The sequence below is a fragment of the Geotrypetes seraphini genome, chromosome 4 (genome assembly GCF_902459505.1).
Source record: "Geotrypetes seraphini chromosome 4, aGeoSer1.1, whole genome shotgun sequence".
Lineage (NCBI taxonomy): Eukaryota > Metazoa > Chordata > Amphibia > Gymnophiona > Dermophiidae > Geotrypetes > Geotrypetes seraphini.
In genome coordinates, this window is record NC_047087.1 from 36,256,793 (window position 1) to 36,275,412 (window position 18,620).

The 18,620-nt window shown below is 43.3% G+C and overlaps 1 protein-coding gene across 1 annotated transcript in view; it reads left to right on the forward strand.

The window, feature by feature from the left end:
• Window positions 1-428: 428 nt before the first annotated feature.
• LOC117360002 (fatty acyl-CoA hydrolase precursor, medium chain-like) overlaps window positions 429-18,620 on the forward strand; it is a 52,178-nt gene continuing 33,986 nt past the window's right edge. Inside the window, exons 1-6 of the mRNA XM_033943529.1 lie at window positions 429-545; window positions 1,521-1,607; window positions 7,568-7,772; window positions 11,923-12,061; window positions 13,840-13,973; window positions 14,400-14,553. Coding sequence (XP_033799420.1) covers window positions 1,532-1,607; window positions 7,568-7,772; window positions 11,923-12,061; window positions 13,840-13,973; window positions 14,400-14,553 — 708 coding nt within the window. The 5' untranslated portion in view covers window positions 429-545; window positions 1,521-1,531. The remainder of the gene's footprint in view (window positions 546-1,520; window positions 1,608-7,567; window positions 7,773-11,922; window positions 12,062-13,839; window positions 13,974-14,399; window positions 14,554-18,620) is intronic.

The window sequence follows — 18,620 nt, forward strand, 5'->3', positions numbered from 1 at the left end:
GGGGCCGCACAAAATACTTCACGGGGCCGCATGCGGCCCTCGGGCTGCAGGTTGGACACCCCTGATTTAGATAGAACATTATCAATCTTGCCTTTATAATTCTTGGAAAGAGATAAAAGAGATTTTTAAAATGTTGAATCAATAGGTTTAGGTGTCTACAGTCCAGTCTGCATGCTCTACAAATTTTAAGGTACCCTCAATGAACCAAATGCATGCACATGTGTGGAGATTAAAAAGAGGTGGGGGGGGGGGGATGAGAAGGAAGTGGCCATCTGAAATTAAAGTCTACTGTGTCTGAGACAATAGGAAACCTACAACTAGAAGTCAGGCACCAGAAGAGACTGCCAAGATCCCTGGCAGGTTGTGTGATTTATAGACAAAATAGATTACTGCTTCAGTCACCAACACCTTCCTGGAAAAGGCAAAGTCTAAAAGGTCAAAGTGCAAAGAAAGCCAAAGGACCCGCCTCCTTCAAGATCCAGAGACCCTGAGGCAGAAGCAGCCCGTCTCAGTGAGACGTCCCTTCTAAAGCTGTCCCTGTGCAGGTCAGTGCTGGCAAACGAAGGCAGATTACTCATTGAGGTGCCTTAAAAACGGTAGAGCATGCAAACTCGATTGTACGCGTGTAAACCAAAAATCCGGATTTATATGACGGCAAGTGCTCAAAGGAAGATAAATGTATGGAATTATTTTTCCGGTCGCATTAGGTGAACAAATGAAAATGGTGTTGACTAGATGGGCTCGAAGAACAGAGAGGTTTCCTAAAAGATCATGCATTGCTTTGAACAATGAGAGGAGAGAGCTGGGATCCAGCCGGTAATCCAGGCTAGGGATATCAGCCGTCCCTTGCTTTGCACAAAAGTGAGGGATTATGAAGTAATAGTTTAACAAAGCAGGATTCGTTTTCTATCTGATCTAAGAGAGCGTGTTCCTGTTTAGGATGGACAGCTCAGCCTGAGATTTCCAGCTTGCTTTCTTTTGCTATTTAACTGTATTGTACTGTTGTTATTCCATTCCGGGAAGGGGTAAAATGCGGACCCTACGGACCTCGCGGATCTAAACCTGCACGGCCTTAAAAATCTGAGGTCCGTGCCACTTTTAGTCTGAGCCTAGGTTATAGCTCTGACAGACCTCTATGACACTTTAGCTCTGATGGACCCTCCCTATGCTGAGACTAAAAGTGGCATGGACTTCAGGGCAAAAGTTTTTGCCACTTTTAGTCTCAGCGCTAAAGTGTCATAGAGGTCTGTCAGAGCCATAACCTAGGCTGAGACTAAAAGTGGGATGCTGGGTTTGTCTATTTTGTATTCTGGTTCTACTTTGTTGTTATTCCACGGTTGCCTGTACTTTGTAGGTTGCTTTTCTGTTTGAAAATAAAAAAATTGATTACACATAAAAAGTGGCATGGACCTCAGATTTTTAAGGACGTGCGGGTTTAGATCCGCGTCTTACCCCTTCCCTCTCATTCACATGTAACTCTTCTTGAATACTGAAACAAATCAGTTCCTTGTTATCTGTAGAGATCTAAAGAATGGCAGTCAGTGCCCGGGGTTTACTGCTTGTCTGCCTGATTTCTGACATTTGGCTCACCACTTTCTCAGCGAAAGGTAGGCTCAAAACAACTTTCTACCTTTGATATTTCGACTGGCATAAAATTCCAGCTTTTTTTATTCTCTCTCTTTGTGCATGTGCATCGCCCTCGACCGGGGCCGCACAAAATACTTCACGGGGCCGCATGCGATACAGTGTTTTCCTCTGCTGCCCCCGGGTGTTTACCGTCTTGACGGCTCCCTCCTGTATCTTGCTGCAGCGTTTGCACGTTTGTGCGGCCCCAGAAACATATTTTTCGGCCAATGCAGCCCAGGGAAGCCAAAAGGTTGGACACCCCTGATCTAAATAATGGCATCCCTTTCCTTTCCCTGAAATTTTTATTGTAAACCACTCTGATTTCATCAGATAAAGTGGTATAGCAAATTTTAAATATACATAAACATATGCACAATTGATTTGCATGTATCTAGTGTGTGTGAATGCATTTATAATCTCCCTGGCAGACATGAGTAATTCATGGCCCTTTAACAGAGGACTCGGTGCACAGGTGAAACACTGCTAGATCTTACAGCAAGCAGGGCGTTAGCTAACAACCTCTGGAGCTTTTTAGGGTCATGCAAGGTGGAAGTGGCTAGATTGTCTATTAGAAGAACCATCCCTACCCCAGGGCTGGTGATCATGTCCTTTAAACGAGAGGATTAATTATGGACAGAAAAGTTAAATCAGCCAGTTCATGAACTTTAGTGTGGACGAAGTCCAGATCTTTCTTGGATTTGAATTTTATATTTGCTTGCCTTTTCCAAATGCAAGCTTGGGGTGGAATAAGTCATTTGGATGTGTGAGTTATTCCTCTGCCCAAGAAAGTCCTAAATTGTACCCAATGCAACAAATGAAGTGACTTGCCCAAGCTCACAAGGAGTCTCAGGGGGATCTGAAATTCTGAACCCTGGCTTCTTTGGTTCTCAGTTTGCTGTTTTAACTATTAGACCACTCCTCCCTACCAAAGCTTTACAAAGGGACCTGAACAAACTAGAAGAGTGGGCGGCGAGATGGCAGATGAAATTTAATGTAGAGAAATGCAAAGTCTTGCATGTGGGAAACAGAAACCCAAAGTACAGCTATACAATGAAAGGACTGGAATTGGGTGAAAGTACCCTAGAAAAGGACTTAGGGGTAATGGTGGACAAGACAATAAAGCCATCGGCACAGTGTGCAGCGGTCTCAAAGAAGGCGAATAGAATGATGGGTATTATCAAGAAAGGTATTACAGCCAGAACGAAAGAGGTTATCCTACCATTGTATCGGGCGATGGTGCGCCCGCATCTGGAGTACTGCGTCCAATATTGGTCGCCGTTCCTAAAGAAGGATATGGCGTTACTCGAGAGGATCCAGAAAAGAGCAAAGCGATTGATAAAAGGTATGGACTGAAAGATTAGAGAAACTGGGGATCTTTTCCCTGGAGAAGCGGAGACTTAGAGGGGACATGATAGAGACTTACAAGATCATGAAGGGCATTGAGAAAGTGGAGAGGGACAGATTCTTAAAACTTTCGAAAACTACAAGAACGAGAGGGCACTCAGAAAAATTAAAAGGGGACAGATTCAGAACCAACGCTAGGAAGTTCTTCTTCACCCAAAAGGTGGTGGACACCTGGAATGAGCTTCCAGAGGGTGTGATAGGACAGAGCACGATATCAGGGTTCAAGAAAGGATTAGATAAATTCCTGAAGGAAAAAGGGATGGTAGGGTATAGATAGAAGAATACTATACGGGTCCTGGATCTGATGGGCCGCCACGTGAGTGGACTGCTGGGCATGATGGACCTCTGGTCTGACCCAGCAGAGGCAATGCTTATATTCTTATGTTTTCCCCTTCAACTGTGGTTTTTTTTTTTTTTCTTTTTCTCCTCTTCCTGCTTGTTCATCTTCCCCAGTTCCCTTTTCTTTCATTCTCCCATGTTCTCTATCCTCCATTCCTTGTCCCCTCCTTCCTACTTTATACGCCTTGAGCCCCACTACCACCACTAAATCCAGGGCCCTCTTTCTCAATCCCAGGGGTGTGAAAGTCCCTCCATGAATATGCATGAGATCTATTAGCATACAGTGGAAGCAGTGCATGCAAATAGATCTCATGCATATTCATGGGGAAATCCTGAAAACCCGACTGGATTACGGCCCCCGAGGAGGGACTTTGACACCCCTGCCCCACCCACCCTTCTTGCCCACCATGGATCCTTTCTCTATCTACCTAATAATCAGCCCCTCCCCATCTCCCATCTCCCTTCGCCCTCATACCTTTCTCCATCTCTAGTGCCTTCCCCTTGCCCAGAGTATGCTTGCACTCGGTCCCTAGCCCTCACCTTCTCTTCTACTCCATGGCCTCTTCTCCCATCCTCAGTCCTCTCCTGCTTCCTGAACCCATCCTTTTTTTTTTCCTAGCTCTTGTCCTCCTGCTGATCAATATCCCAGATTTGATCATCTCTCTTAGTTATTTTCAGAAGCCCTCCCACTAACTCCACAGAAAACTCTCTAACTATTACTCCCGTCCTTGGAAAGCTCTCTGAATCCCCTCCATGCCTTAAAGCAGTGTCTCTCAAACTTTCTCGAGCCGGGGAACACTAAAGGTAGTGGCCACGGCATGAGGCACTCAGAAGTGCACGGATGTTGCTGTGATGACATCACGCATATGCATTACATCATCACGTCAACATCTGCGCATGTTTAGAGGCCTTCCAGATGGGCCCTGATACTCCAATAGGGGGTGCCAGCAGGGAAGAGGGCCAGAGAGGAGAGGCACTGGTGCCAGCTGATTGCCTACAGCAGTGTTTCTCAACTACTTCAAGCTAAGTACCCCCTAAGTCTAACAAATATCAACTGAGTACCCCAACCACAGACCTCCCTAGGCCCACCCAAGCTCTGCCCCAGATCCCATCCCCTTTACTAATTATAATGCAACTTTTTCCATTCATTTTTCATATACACACAATATACACAGCAGATATAAATTCTCAAAAATAACACATTTCAATCACTATATTAAAAATAAAATCATTTTACCTACCGGCGATCCTCTGCAGGCTGCTGTAATTAGCTTTAAAGGTGAGACCGGGAGGCCAGGTGGGAAGCTGAAGGATGCTAGAGAGAAGGGAGAAACGTGCAGGCCTTCGGCGAATCGGGCAGTGCTGGCGCCGTACCGCGTAGGGAAGCCAGCTGGGGCAGGCGCCTCTCTTCCTTCTCAGTGTGCTGCGGCACACTTGGAATCTCAGGAGGCACACAATTTGAGATACACTACCTTAAAGGCTGTTCTCATATCCCATTTCTGAGTGGCTCTCTCATCATCCCTCCCCCTTATCCCACCAAAAGGCGCTCTCTGTATTTTCCTCGCTCCCGGCCCTACCCGAAAAGCTGTCCCCACAATTCCCTCTCCAGCTTCCCACCATGATCCCTTTGTGAAGCCTGGTCTCGCCTTGATCCACTTCTCCTGTTGGGAGAAGAGGTGCTTAATATTGTGAAGCCTGGTCTCGCATTGATCCACTTCTCCTGTTGGGAGGAGATGTGCTTAATACAGATTCCGGTTCCTGTGCTTAAGGCAAGTCTTAGCATAAGAACTGCAAGATCTAAGCAATCCACATGGCTCATACTAGGAGACTGGCCTCACGTGGCACATGGGGCTAGGTGAGATATGATAGAGATGTTTAAATATCTACATGGCGTAAATGCGCATGAGTCGAGTCTCTTTCATTTGAAAGGATGCTCTGGAATGAGAGGGCATAGGATGAAGTTAAGAGGTGATAGGCTCCGGAGTAATCTAAGGAAAGGGTGGTAGATGCGTGGAACAGTCTTCCCTTAGAGGTGATGGAGACAGAGACTGTGTCTGATTCAAGAAAGCCTGGGATAGGCACGTGGGATCTCTTAGAGCAGGGCTGCCCAAGTCTGGTCCTCGAGATCTACTGGCAGGCCAGGTTTTCAGGATATCCACAGTGAATATGCATGAGAAAAATTGCCTGCACTGCCTTCATGGTATGCAAATCTCTCTCATGCATATTCATTGTGGATATGCATGAGAGAGATTTGCATACCATGAAGGCAGTGCAGGCAATTTTTCTCATGCATATTCACTGTTTTTCAAGTTTATTCCGGTTTTTGATTAAACGCTTATTCAAAATGCAAAGCGATTTACAAAATATTAAAATATAACATATAAACAAATAAATATTAGACATACTGAACATACTTGGCCATGATAACAAATCTACTAGTGATTTAGCAAGTAAGACATACATGACCAATTACAAGTACATACTGGGTAGGTGGAACTGTAGAGCCCCTAGGAACAAATAGGGAAGAGGGGAGAAATACAATTGTCATATCCTGAAAACCTGGCCTGCCAGTAGATCTCAAGGATCGGACTTGGGCAGCCCTGTCTCAGAGAGAGGAAGAGATCATGGCTACTGCGGATGGGCAGACTGGATTAGTCATTTGGCCTTTATCTGCCATCATGTTTCTATCGCTTCTCCTGCTATCCATGCGGATAGGGGAGGATTCTCTGGGCTGCATCTCTACAATTACACACACCGCTGTTCTTGCCAATTGTAGAAGAGAGAGAAAAGCCAAAATGCATTCTTAGTTTTGCACACTGCTGTCCCATAATCACCCTGTTGTGGTGGTGGTGGGGGGGGGGGGGGGGGGCAGGAAGCGGAAATAATAAGCCAGGCTCTGCAATGGTTAGTACTCGCTAACTAGTCCAACTGTGTGACTGCACCCTTGCTAAACTACTCATCATGCAAATTCCCTCTTGGAACAGGAGCTCAAACGAGTTGTGTTTTTCAGTATATTCTGCTTCCTAAACCAGTACAAGCCTGAAATGTATCTGAATGGGTCGGACTAGTTTCAGACACTATGTGGCAAGAGGATGCAATGTTAATGGCTGCTGAGCCACGGTGAAATTTATGAATTCTTGCCAGGTTCTTAGCTGAACTAACTCATATAACTATATTCAGAGTCTTGGGCCTGGAGAGTCAGTCATAGATTCGGGTTTGTATGAAAATCCACACTCCATATCTACAGTTCAAGCTTGAGTAAAAAGGTGGGGAAGTCATGTTAGTCTACTTTTAAAGGTATTATATGGAAACAAAACATAATAATAATAATAATAATTTTATTTCTTATATACCGCTGTACCGTGAAGTTCTAAGCGGTTTACAGTAGAAACAGAAGAAATGCAATAAGTAAGATTAATTAAGATGAAGAGAGAGTACTTAGAGTTCCCTGACTGTCCCAAAGGCTCACATTCTTGCTAAAGTACTTGAGAAAAATAAATTAGTTAGGTTATAAACATAGAGTAGAAGAAGGTAGGAAAACAGTTCATAGGAAAATTAATTTTGAATATATTATACATTATATATTGTTCAAGGCGGAATACAAATTATAGGAGATTTGGACATTACCAAAAGAATTGCGTAATAAAGATTATCTAGATAAATTACATAACAGTGATTCATAAAGGAAATAAGGTGATACTTCCAACCAAGCTCTGCACATGGGAAAGCCTAAATGCAAAATGCTTCTCTGCACATGAACCCTCCCCATGTCTTTGGTCACAAGCACAGAGCCCTACACTGGGAAGACTGGGAAGTATCATTTCAGGAACTGGCACATGGTCTTTACAGTACTTACCTAGCATATTGGGAGGGGGGGTGTTAAAATATTTTTGGTGCTTCTATATTTCAAACTCTTGTGATCCATTGTCAAAATTCTCAGTTTATCAATCTTATTCTAATTTATCGGCAAGCCTAAACTTATACTAATAGTTTTGAACTGGCAGAGAAGGTGTCGGTTTATAAACTGTACGAACCTCTAACAATACTCTTAAGCTTTTGGCGGACATGGGTTCAAGAACTGTATGAAAATTGCCTAGCCTGTGTTCAGGTAAATACGAATGCATTTCTTCCATGACACATGCACATTGAACTGTAATACTGTTTTTCCTTTTAATGTTCTTGGCAATTTCTTACAAAGAGCAAAAAGTTTCCCAGCCCAGTGTGGTCACCAAAAATGGAAAATTACAAGGAAAACTGCTCAGTGTAAATGGCACAGACAGACAAGTCGAGGCTTATCTTGGGATTCCATTCGCAAAGCCACCAGTTGGACCACTGAGATTTTCTCCCCCACAGCCTGCTGAGCCCTGGCATGGTGTTAGAGATGCTACCTCTGCCCCTCCATTGTAAGACTTTTATATATCTATATTTTATTACTTTATCAGTGATCAGTTTTATTCATATATACAGTACTAGTCTTTAAGCCCGTTAAATTAACGGGTGCTAGAATAGATGTCTGTCTGTCTGTCTTTCTTTCTGTCTGTCTCTCTGGCCCCCTGTCTGTCATTCTTTCTTTCTCTCTCTCTATCCTTGGCTAGTGTTTGTCTGGGGGGGGGGAGGTTTCTTTCTCTCTTTCTCTGCTGTCTGTCTGTGTTTATTCTATCTGTCTCCCTGGCCCCCTGTCTTTCTTTCTGTATGTCTCTCTGTCTTTCTCCCTGACCCCCCTGCCTACCTGTATTTATCTGTTGTCTCTCTGGCCCCCTGTCTGTTTGTCTTTCTTTATGTCTGTCTTTCTCCCTGGCCCCCTGCCTACCTGTATTTATCTGTTGTTCCATGCCTGACTGTCTCTCTGTGGCCCTCTTCTGTCTCCCTACCCCCTCCCGAAAGCAAGCCCATTACATTAACGGGTGTCCTGTGCAGCAGCATTAGCGTTTCCTCTACCCTCCTTTCCCTTCCCGCGGTCCCGACTACAAAGCTGGTGATTCCAGCAGTGTGTGCAGCAGTGTTCACACGCTGCTTCGGGACCTTCTACTGCCCTGATTTACTCTGGCACGTCCCTGATGACATCATCAGAGATGTGGCAGAGCAAATCAGGGCAGTAGAAGGGCCCGAAACAGCGTGTGAAGACTGCTGCACACGCTGGAATCGCAAGGTTCGTAGTTGGGTCCGTGGGAAGGGAAGGGTGAGGGTGGCAAAGGACTCGGGTCCCAGGCGGCGGGGTCAGTTTTTCGGTTCATTCCGGGGGGGGTGGGGGGGTAGAGGAGGCGCTCTTTGTACCCAGTCCCGGCTTGTGGAGGTGATCGTCGGCTGGCTGGGAGCAGGCTTGTGGAGGCGATCGTCAGCGTCTAAAGAAACTTCCATATTGTGAGGTGGAGAGCAGGGAAGCTTATCTAGCGCGAGTGCGCACTTGTGCCGCCGTGACAGATCAGGGAACACGCGGCGCGAGTGCGCACGTGCGCTTTATATATGAGGGGCCGCTGAAAAGTTCTCAGCCCAGCTAACAAAGTTGGGGCAGCCTCCATCGAGGGCTATACACGTAGTCCAGTGATTTTTTTTCCACTTTTTTAATTCCACTTTTTCTGACGGAATGAAAAAAGTGGAAAATCGCTGGACTAAGTGTATAGCCCTCGATGGAGATTGCCTCAAGGTTGTTGGTTGAGCTGAGAACTTTTCAGCAGCCCCTCAGAAAAGAATGTTAGACATTTGTTAGGTTCCACCGTCCTCGCATTCTTCCGATTGTTTACCCAACCATGAAGACAATTTAGACAGTTGTCTAGTGCAGTGTTTCTTGGATCAGTCCTGGAGTGTCCCCTTGCCCGTCAGATTTTCAGGATATCTGCAATGAATATGCATGAGATTGATTTGCATACGCCGCCTCCATTGTATGTAAATCTCTTTCATGCATATTCTTTGTGGATATCCTGAAAACCTGACTGGCATGGGGTAATCCAGGGCCAACTTGTTGAAACACTGGCCTAGGGCAACAACGAGCATTGTAAATGCCATTTGGAAATTACCCTCATATATACAAAAAAGGATGCCGTAATCACATCTAGAGAGGCACCTAGCAGCACCTAAGAACAAGAATAGCTTTACTGGGTCAGAACAATGGTCCATCAAGCCCGGTAGCCCAAACTCACTGTGGCCAATCCAGGTCTCTAGTACCTGGCTGAGACCCAACATTCCAGCATCTCAAAGAATAGCCAGATTCCGGAACCCCAATGAGAGCAACATTCCAGAGCTGAGATTGTGATGTCATAATGCCTCATTCCACGGTGCCTCAGAGCCAACCTCATCAGTGATGTTACAATGGCTTGATTGTCCTATACTTGGCACACATAAGAACATAAGAATAGACTTACTTGGTCAGACCAATGGTCCATCAAGCCCAGTAGCCCGTCTCACAGTGGCCAATCCAGGTCACTAGTACCTGGCCAAAACCCAAGGACTAGCAAGGTTAAAGTGGGCGTGGTTTACATCAGAAATGACCTTAGGTGCTACTAGGCATCTCTGTAAATGGAATTCTCATCAAAATAGGTGCTGGGAATGTAGGCCTTCAAAAACCCTGGCCTACATTACCAGTGTCTATGTTTAACGGTAGGTGCAATTCTTCAAACACGCGATCGGCGGCGTTTTTGTAGGTGGCTGCCAATGTAGGCGCCGTTTGCAGAATCCGGCCCTTGGTGCGACCTAAGAATGATTCTATAATGGGCGCCTAACCTTTATAGGATCGTGCTTAGCTCTGTACTATCAGCACCAATTTTTTTTAGGTGATGTATATAGAATCGGGCCCTAACCCATTTAGTGCAGGGACACCCCTTGAAAAAGAAATTCTATAAAATAATTAAGATGCCGTTAGCATGCACCCATGCCAAAATTAACATAGAACGCTTTAAAACGTCCAGCGTTAGGCCATTTATGCTGCATTAGGTGCCAAGGGTTATACAAATAACAAAAATAAATAACCCCCCTCCCCTTTTACTAAGCCGCGGTAGAGGTTTCTACTGTGGCTCAGAGTACTAAATGCTCTGACGCTGCTCTGATGAAAATGTTTAGGTTGCACCCTCCTATTTATAGAAGGGATTGTGATTGTGTAGAAGAGTATGCGTGCATTTCTGATTTTACAATTGTAATCCCGTGGCATTGCCATGGGTGGGCACAGTCCACCCACTTTGGGCTCACGCCCACCCAGATTTGGGTGTCTGGCTATGCCCCTGCTGCATTCAGTGAATACTTTAAAAAGTAACTTGACATTGGCATTTACATCTGCTCTGGGGAAGGCATATTTGTCAGCAATATGCTCATTTGGACTTGAGGTTTGCACAGATGACTGAGGGGCCAATTTGGCTGATCCTTATGGTGTTAAAGAATACTTCAGAATTTTAACAAAAATAGGTAGGTTGTTTTTTTTGTTTTTGTTTTTTGTTCTGCTCCTTAATTGTCTCTTCTTGAACATTCAGTTTTGTAAAATCTAGCACTTAGGGCTCCTTTTACTAAGGCGCGCTAGCGTTTTTTAGCGTGTGCTAACCCCGCGCTACACGAAAAATACTAACGCAAGCTCTATGGAGGCAATAGCGTGTAGCGCGTGTGGCAATGTAGCACGCGCTAAGCGTGCGCTAAAACCGCTGGCGCATCTTAGTAAAAGGAGCCCTTAGGTAAGTGCTGGCTTACATGTTTAGGTTGTGAAATCTGATCCTACATGAAAATGATGTCACTTATATATTTAAAACTCTGAATGATGCCGCTCTTCTGTGTTTCTTGTGTTTATTACTACAATGGCTGTTCCTACTGGACAAGTTTCCAAGTTTATTAGTTTTTAACATCCCGACCATCGAGCAAATGTCTGGCCGGTTAACAATGTTTTGTAAAGGCTAAAAATTTTATAAAATAAAGTGAACGTAAATGACATAGACTAGACAAACTGGAAGGTGAGGAAAATAGGGGAAGGAGGGGAGAAGTTACATAATTTAGTAAAGAAGGAGAAAGTGGGGAGGGGATAGAACGAGAGGGATAAGGTAGCGTTGTTGAGGCAAGTACTTACTCGCGGTAAGAGGCAGAAAAAAGAAAGAGAAAGAAAAAATAAAAGAGGAAGACATGAGAAATGAGAAAGGATGATTTAGGTTCAATCGAAAGCGTCTTGAAATAAGAAAGTCTTTAAGCCAGTCTTGAATTTGATTAAATTTTGTTCGTCCCGTAGATATTGTGGGAGAGAGTTCCATAGTGTGGGTGCAGTTACTGCAAAATTGGTTTTTCGGGTGTAATAGAATTCTTTTAGAGAAGGAATGTCTTTCTATGTGTCTATGTAGTATTTTACAAAAGGATCTGTTCAGTGAGCCTTTTATAAAATACTCAGGGAAATGTGTATGTCCTGACCTGGAAGTTCCGATTCCTACCTATGTATATTAGGCAAAATGAGTCTTCACTTAAATTATATTACTATATTATGTTTTATTTTACTTTTGTGATTATGATAAACATATCGAGGGCCTCAAAATAGTGGACTATTTCGCAATCATGGTTTAGAACTTAAAATTATTTTGTTTTTCTGTTTTGAAGGTGCCTGCAGACGACGGGTATCTTGGACTTCTTAAGAGAAACGTTAAAAGCTGATATTCCTTCCCTTCGGATTTCAGAAGACTGTTTGTACTTAAACATTTACACACCTGCACAGTGCAAGAAGAAATCAGAGTTACCAGTAAACAGAAAATTTATTGAACTATATTATAATAATGTGGAGGGTAACTTTATAACAAGGAATTTAGGAGTCCTTTTATGTTTAAACGATTTGTATTAGAGCCATCAAAACACACACGCATACAAAAGTTCAGCCAAATAAACAGGGCTCCAAAAAATACAAGTTTTGAATATATCAATCACCACCCCCTCCCTCCTGCCCACCCCCCCCCCCCAATCTAAGGTCCTCAACACCAGTTACAAATAGGAAAACCCTGAATAAGGCAAAAAAATAAGAGGAAAAATGAATGTACACAATTAGAAATTCAGAATACGACTTCTGGCCAAAGAAGTCATAGTGGTCCAAAAGGGTTCCCAGGTAGCAGTAAAGCGCTCTCCCCTCAAGGTAGAGAGATCAGAGACACCTCAGCGTTCCCAGGACAACAAAACAATCATCTGAGTCTGCCAAAGTCAGATAATGGGGCCATCAGGGTTAGGAGTCCTTTTATTAAGCTGTGGTGAATACTAATGTATGCCTACAACACCTTAAAAGGTGCTAAGGCGTCCCTTGGTAATTTTCAAATATGCAAACAGGCAGAGAGAAGACGCAATTGCTCTTCTGAGAGAAAGGCAAGAGATAGTCCCTATAGAAAGTGCTTGGGAGAGGAGAAAAGCAGTACAGGAGACTTGGGAAAGACCAGAACCCATGGGCATGTGCAAGGTTTGGATAGTACAGCTGAAGAAGTGACATCCCCTCCCGACAAAGCATATATTAGCAAAACTTGAATCGAGGGGGGTACTCTGATGGGACTGCTGGTTGGGATTTCACAGAGAATGGGCAAAGGATTGCCACTAAAAGATCAGCCGCCATGCTAGCACAGATAAGTCAATATTTAGAATAGAGTTTGTATTAAGGATTAAATCATTCAAGTGGTGGTAAGGGACCGTGAGAGTGCTATGATGGTCCCAAGGGCAACCTTTGCTTAAATTATTTAAATAAAGCACATTGGTTGTGGGTCTGAGCATGTCACACTTTAATTTTTTTTTTTTTTTTAATTCTTTATATATTATAATTTTTATTGACCATTACATCCTATGATTATATTGGTTGGGAAATTTTAAATATGTATACACTACTCGTATGCATATATATTGTCTGAGGTGGCATGTTTGGGGGGGGGGCAGAGAGAGGGTGTATCTGTGCTAACCAGCATTTCAGCATTGCCACATGCTAACGGACTAACGCAGGTTTAGTGTGTGAGTTCTTACTGCCTGCAAAATAGATGGTGATAACGCTCATTAGTAACATTTGTGCACGCCCATTAATTGGGAAAATGGAAAATTGGACATTTTCCTTCTGCAGTAGAAATGGCCTTAGCATGTGCAATGGCATGCAAAAGGGCGTGCAAAGGCCACATTCTACCACAACTTTGTAAAAGGATCCTTTAGGCAAGGAAGGCCTGCTGTCGTGCCAGTGTTGGCTCTTCCTCTGACGTTGTCACCTGGACTAGGAAGTGACATCGGAGGAAGAGCTGACGCTTTCATAACAGCAGGTTTGGGGTTGCTTTTCATGCCAGGAACGTTAACAGAGGTATTGGGGGGGGGGGGGGAAGAAGCAGCGTGCATGCGGCAGGAAGGAGCGTGTGGAGGTAGGGGAGGGGTGCCCCAGCCCTGGGCGCCTCTCACCCTCTCTATGCCACTGCCTAGAACTTCAATTTTGCAAGGATTCGGTGGGATATAAAGATTGCACATAACATACACAAAATAACTTTGCATCTAACCTACTTCTGCTGTATGCAGGTCATGGTGTGGATCCATGGAGGAGGTTTTGTGTCCGGTGGTGCCTCATTATTTAATGGATCAGTATTGTCCGCCTATGAAAATGTGGTGATGGTGACAATTCAGTATAGATTAGGATTCCTGGGTTTTTTTAGGTAAGATATCTTATATTCTACTTACCATGTGTCAAGTACTTACTGTTAAAATGAATTGATAATCCACTTTGAATAACTGCTGAAAATTCTGTTTATTAGAAGGCTCCAGTATAATTATGGTAATATAATAATAATAATAATAACTTTATTTGTATACTGCAATACCACAAGCAGTTCAGAGCGGTTTACAGAGGAAAAGACTGTACATATACAGCGATGTTACAGAAAAAATCGTCAAGTACATTGGTAACAAACTTCGATTACATTAGTAAGCCGAGAGAGAATAGGTATATCCGGAAATATGTCAAAGATACAGCTGGTAATTCTGTAATATAACCATTTTGTTCTACTGTATGTTCCAATTAATACTGAGAAGTCTGACGATCTCACTCAGAACAGTATTTTTCCTTCTTATTCTGTTTTTAGCACTGGGGAAGAACCTGTCCGTGGCAACTGGGGGTTTCTGGATCAACTTGCAGCTTTACGTTGGATTCAGGAAAATATTGAAGATTATGGAGGTGATCCAAATTCTGTGACCATATTTGGAGAATCTGCCGGCGGAATAAGTGTTTCTGCACTGGTAAGGGTTGCAGGAGTCTTCAATGAACTGACTTTATGGGCTCCTTTTACAAAGCTGCGCTAGGGCTTTAACGCGTGGAATAGCGCACACTACATTGCCGCGTGCGCTAGCCGCTACTGCCTTCTTTGAGCAGGCGGTAGATTTTCGGCTAGCACGCGCTATAGCGTGCGCTAAAACCGCTAGTGCGGCTTCGTAAAGGAGCCCTATGTGTAGGCAGATTTTAGATACTATACAGAGAAGGGAATTCACAAATCCAGGTCATGGAGTAGAAAATTTCCATGCTATTTTACTGGAGGCTGTGCCAAACATAGAAACTCTTATAAAAGAGGTGCAGTACCTCTCCACTTACATAGGGAGCAGCAATATATATTTTTAAATGTATTAGAAAGCTAGATGTAGGGGATAAGCAGTGCTGAATTCACCTATATGCTAAATAAGCTACAGCTTAGGGCCTTACAGCCTGCAGGAGCCTCACAAAAATTCAGAATTGAGGGAGGGGGGGGGGGTGGTGTCTCTGAAACTTTTATGTGGATTTTTATCAGATGTATTTAAATGTTCGAAGATGTGGAATTACTTTCATCTGTACTTCTTCTCATCTTTGAATACAGACTCTAGACCAGTGGTCTCAAACTCAAACCCTTTGCAGGCCCGCATTTTGGATTTTTAGGTACTTGGAAGGCCTCAGAAAAAATAGTTATTTATAGTTTATAAATCTTTCCTTTTGGCTACTTCTTAATAATATTGTAATTTATAGCTAAAGAGACATATGATGAAGAAACTGTTTTATTTTACTTTTGTGATTATGATAAACATACCGAGGGCCTCAAAATAGTACCTGGTGGGCCGCATGTGGCCCCTGGACCACGAGTTTGAGACCACTGCTCTAGACTCAGAGTACCACAATATCTGTCTGATACTAGGTAGGAAGCACATGTTGAAGCTGTGTCTGTCATACTTGAGAGTTACAGGTCAATTATAGATGCTCTAAGTCATCTCTTTACTAATGAGAATGAAAAGGGTGATACTAGATTACAAGTTGGTACTCTTATGGAAAAAGTGGAGGAACTGGAGTTTGTTTTTATGCTACACTTATGGACTTGTATGCTGAAGGAGGTTCACAAAACCAGTAAGGCTCTCCAACATCCATGGATTACACTTACCACATGTACGAATCTGTATGTGTCACTTTTCCACTTTGTGAAATATATTTGAGAAAAGTTTGATATTTAGTAAGACGCTAAATTCAGCCTGCTTGATGTAGAATACAAATGTGCAGAGAAAAGAAGGATGATGAGAAAGATACAAACCAACGCTGGAACTGCACCAAATGGTGATGAAAAACTTTCTCCAAGAGACAAATTTCGAGTGAAATAGATGCCTTGGATGCAAGCCGAAGAACAACAGCGTACAATTATGCTGCAAACAAATTTTTCATTTTAGTTGATTTAGAAACTTCAGAAGCAGAGAGCTATGTGCCGCAGTAGAAACTTTAATGAAAGAATAGCCATCAATCTTAAGGTTGAACTGAGACACGTCTACACGTATGTCAAGCAGAAGTATCCAGGAAAAGAATAAATTTGTCACAAAACTCTGTATCAAATCATCTTTCAAGGCAAGATTCATTTAGTTTTTCCTAATGTGGAACCAATACTACGACTATTTTTATGTCTAATGGTAACAACATTTACAGGAAAAAGGTCATTTTCACAAAGAGAATTAAAAATGAACTGAGAGAAACAATGTCTCAAGAAAAACTTAGCATCATGTGCACAGAAATTAATAAGCTGCATAGCATAACATCTGAGGATACAGTTCATGATTTGTTTTATACGAAATCAAGCAGGAAAATGTTTTAAGTTATATCTGATATCAGTTTTTCTGATTTTGCAACCAATTTATTATTTCTTGTATTAATAAACGTGATCTAAATTATCAATTTTGTCAGCATTATATATATATATTAATGTAGGATAAAATTATTTTTAAAATTCCATTTGAGTATTGTTTCTAGGGTATACAATAGGATGTAACTTATTAACAAGGGGCCTCCAAGCCTTATATAGTTTAGGGCCTCGCCAAGTCTAAATCCGGCACTGGGGATAAGAAACATAAATATCCACCTCTCCTATCCACATAGACAAGCAGGCCCGAGGAGAGGGGGGTGCAGCCGGTACATTGCTCCAGGGCCTATGAAGCTCAAGGAGGCCCAGTGAAGCCCAAGAAACATCACAAAAACCGAAGCGTGTCATTGTCTCAAGAAGGAGACGTCCTTACAAACTAAGACAAAGAACGGCACGAGATCTTTTGAGCACAAGATCATGAAGCGTTGAGTGAGCACGAAGCAATAGAAGGCCGTGACAATGATAAAATACTTTTGAGTGACATAATACAGTGCATTCAAGATTCAACGAACAAAAACTTGTGAAAGTGACTATCAACGAGTGTTCTCACAAGTTCATTCCTAGCTTCAGACTTATTCCTCGGATTACTCCTCCTTGCTTTCCCACCGAATCTGGGAGGAGGAAGAAAACGGGACATGAGCCACGCTGATTCATCGTGGACTGCAAAGAAGACTTTACAGGACAGCAAAGGAAGAAATAATTCCACAGGTAAAGTTCCCTGTAAATGCTGTAATTGTAGCATAAAGGACCCACTGACATTGCGTGCGTTTTTGCCTACGTTATCAAGAGATTCGAGACTATATAGCATGACGGTTAGTGGAAAGACAATAGCAATATTGTCTTAACTTTATAACCACTAACAAAATTCTCAATAGCAATACAGCAAATTTCTGTGTTCTACATTTCATTTCAGGTACCGGCCTCAAACATGTCATCTCAAAAATCTGGAGCTCAAAAACATTAAAAAAAGCAAAAACGTGATGAGATTACTTTATTTTGCATTTATACCTATACATACTTATCTAACTGTATCAATGTAATCTACGATTGTTAGAAATAAATAATATGACACAAGATCTGATCACGTTGGAAAACTGGTCCTCGACATGGCAGCTAGGCTTCAACGCTAAAAAATGTAAGGTCATGCATCTCGGCAGCGGAAATCCATGCAGAACATACTCCTTGAATGGAGAAACACTAGCTAGGACTTCAGAGGAACGGGACTTGGGGGTAATCATCAGTGCAGACATGAAGCTGCCAAACAAGCAGAGAAGGCCTCATCAAAGGCAAGGCAAATGATGGGATGTATCAATAGAAGCTTCGTCAGCCGTAAACCTGAAGTCATAATGCCACTCTACAGAACCATGGTGAGACCCCATCTGGAATACTGTGTGCAATTCTGGAGGCCACATTACCGGAAAGATGTGCTTCGAGCTGAGTCGGTCCAGCGGATGGCCACTAGGATGGTTGCGGGGCTCAAGGGTCTCTCATACGAAGAAAGACTGGGCAAACTGCAGCTCTATACCCTAGAGGAGCGCAGGGAAAGGGGTGACATGATTGAGACATTTAAGTATGTCACGGGTCGTGTCGAGGTGAAAAACGATATATTCTTTCCCAAGGGACCCTCGGTCACAAGGGGGCACCCGCTCAAACTTAGAGGAGGGAAATTTAGTGGTGACACCAGGAAGTATTTCTTCACAGAAAGGGTGGTAGATCACTGGAACAGACTTCCAGTGCAGGTGATCAAGGCCACCAGCATGCTCGACTTTAAGAATAAATGGGACATCCATGTGGGATCCCTACGAGGGTTGAGTTAAGGAACTAGGTCATTAGCATTCAGACTTAATGGGGTGGGTCAATAGAATGGGCAGACTTGATGGGCTGTAGCCCTTTTCTGCCGTCATCTTTCTATGTTTCTATGTTTCATACATGTGTGTAGGATTTTGTATAAGGTCCCACTAGACTCCAGAGACCCGCAGGAAACCAAGGAATTGAATTGGGGGAAGGGGTGGAGGCATCTGCTGGGGGGGGCTGCACTTTCATAATTTTGGAGGAGGAGTTCAGCCTCAGGGGAAGGGAACACTGTAGTGAGTGGGTGCCCACACGCAGGGGAGAGGGTGATATTGTAGGAGTTGACATTGTGGCGCTGCCAGTGCCAGTTTGAAC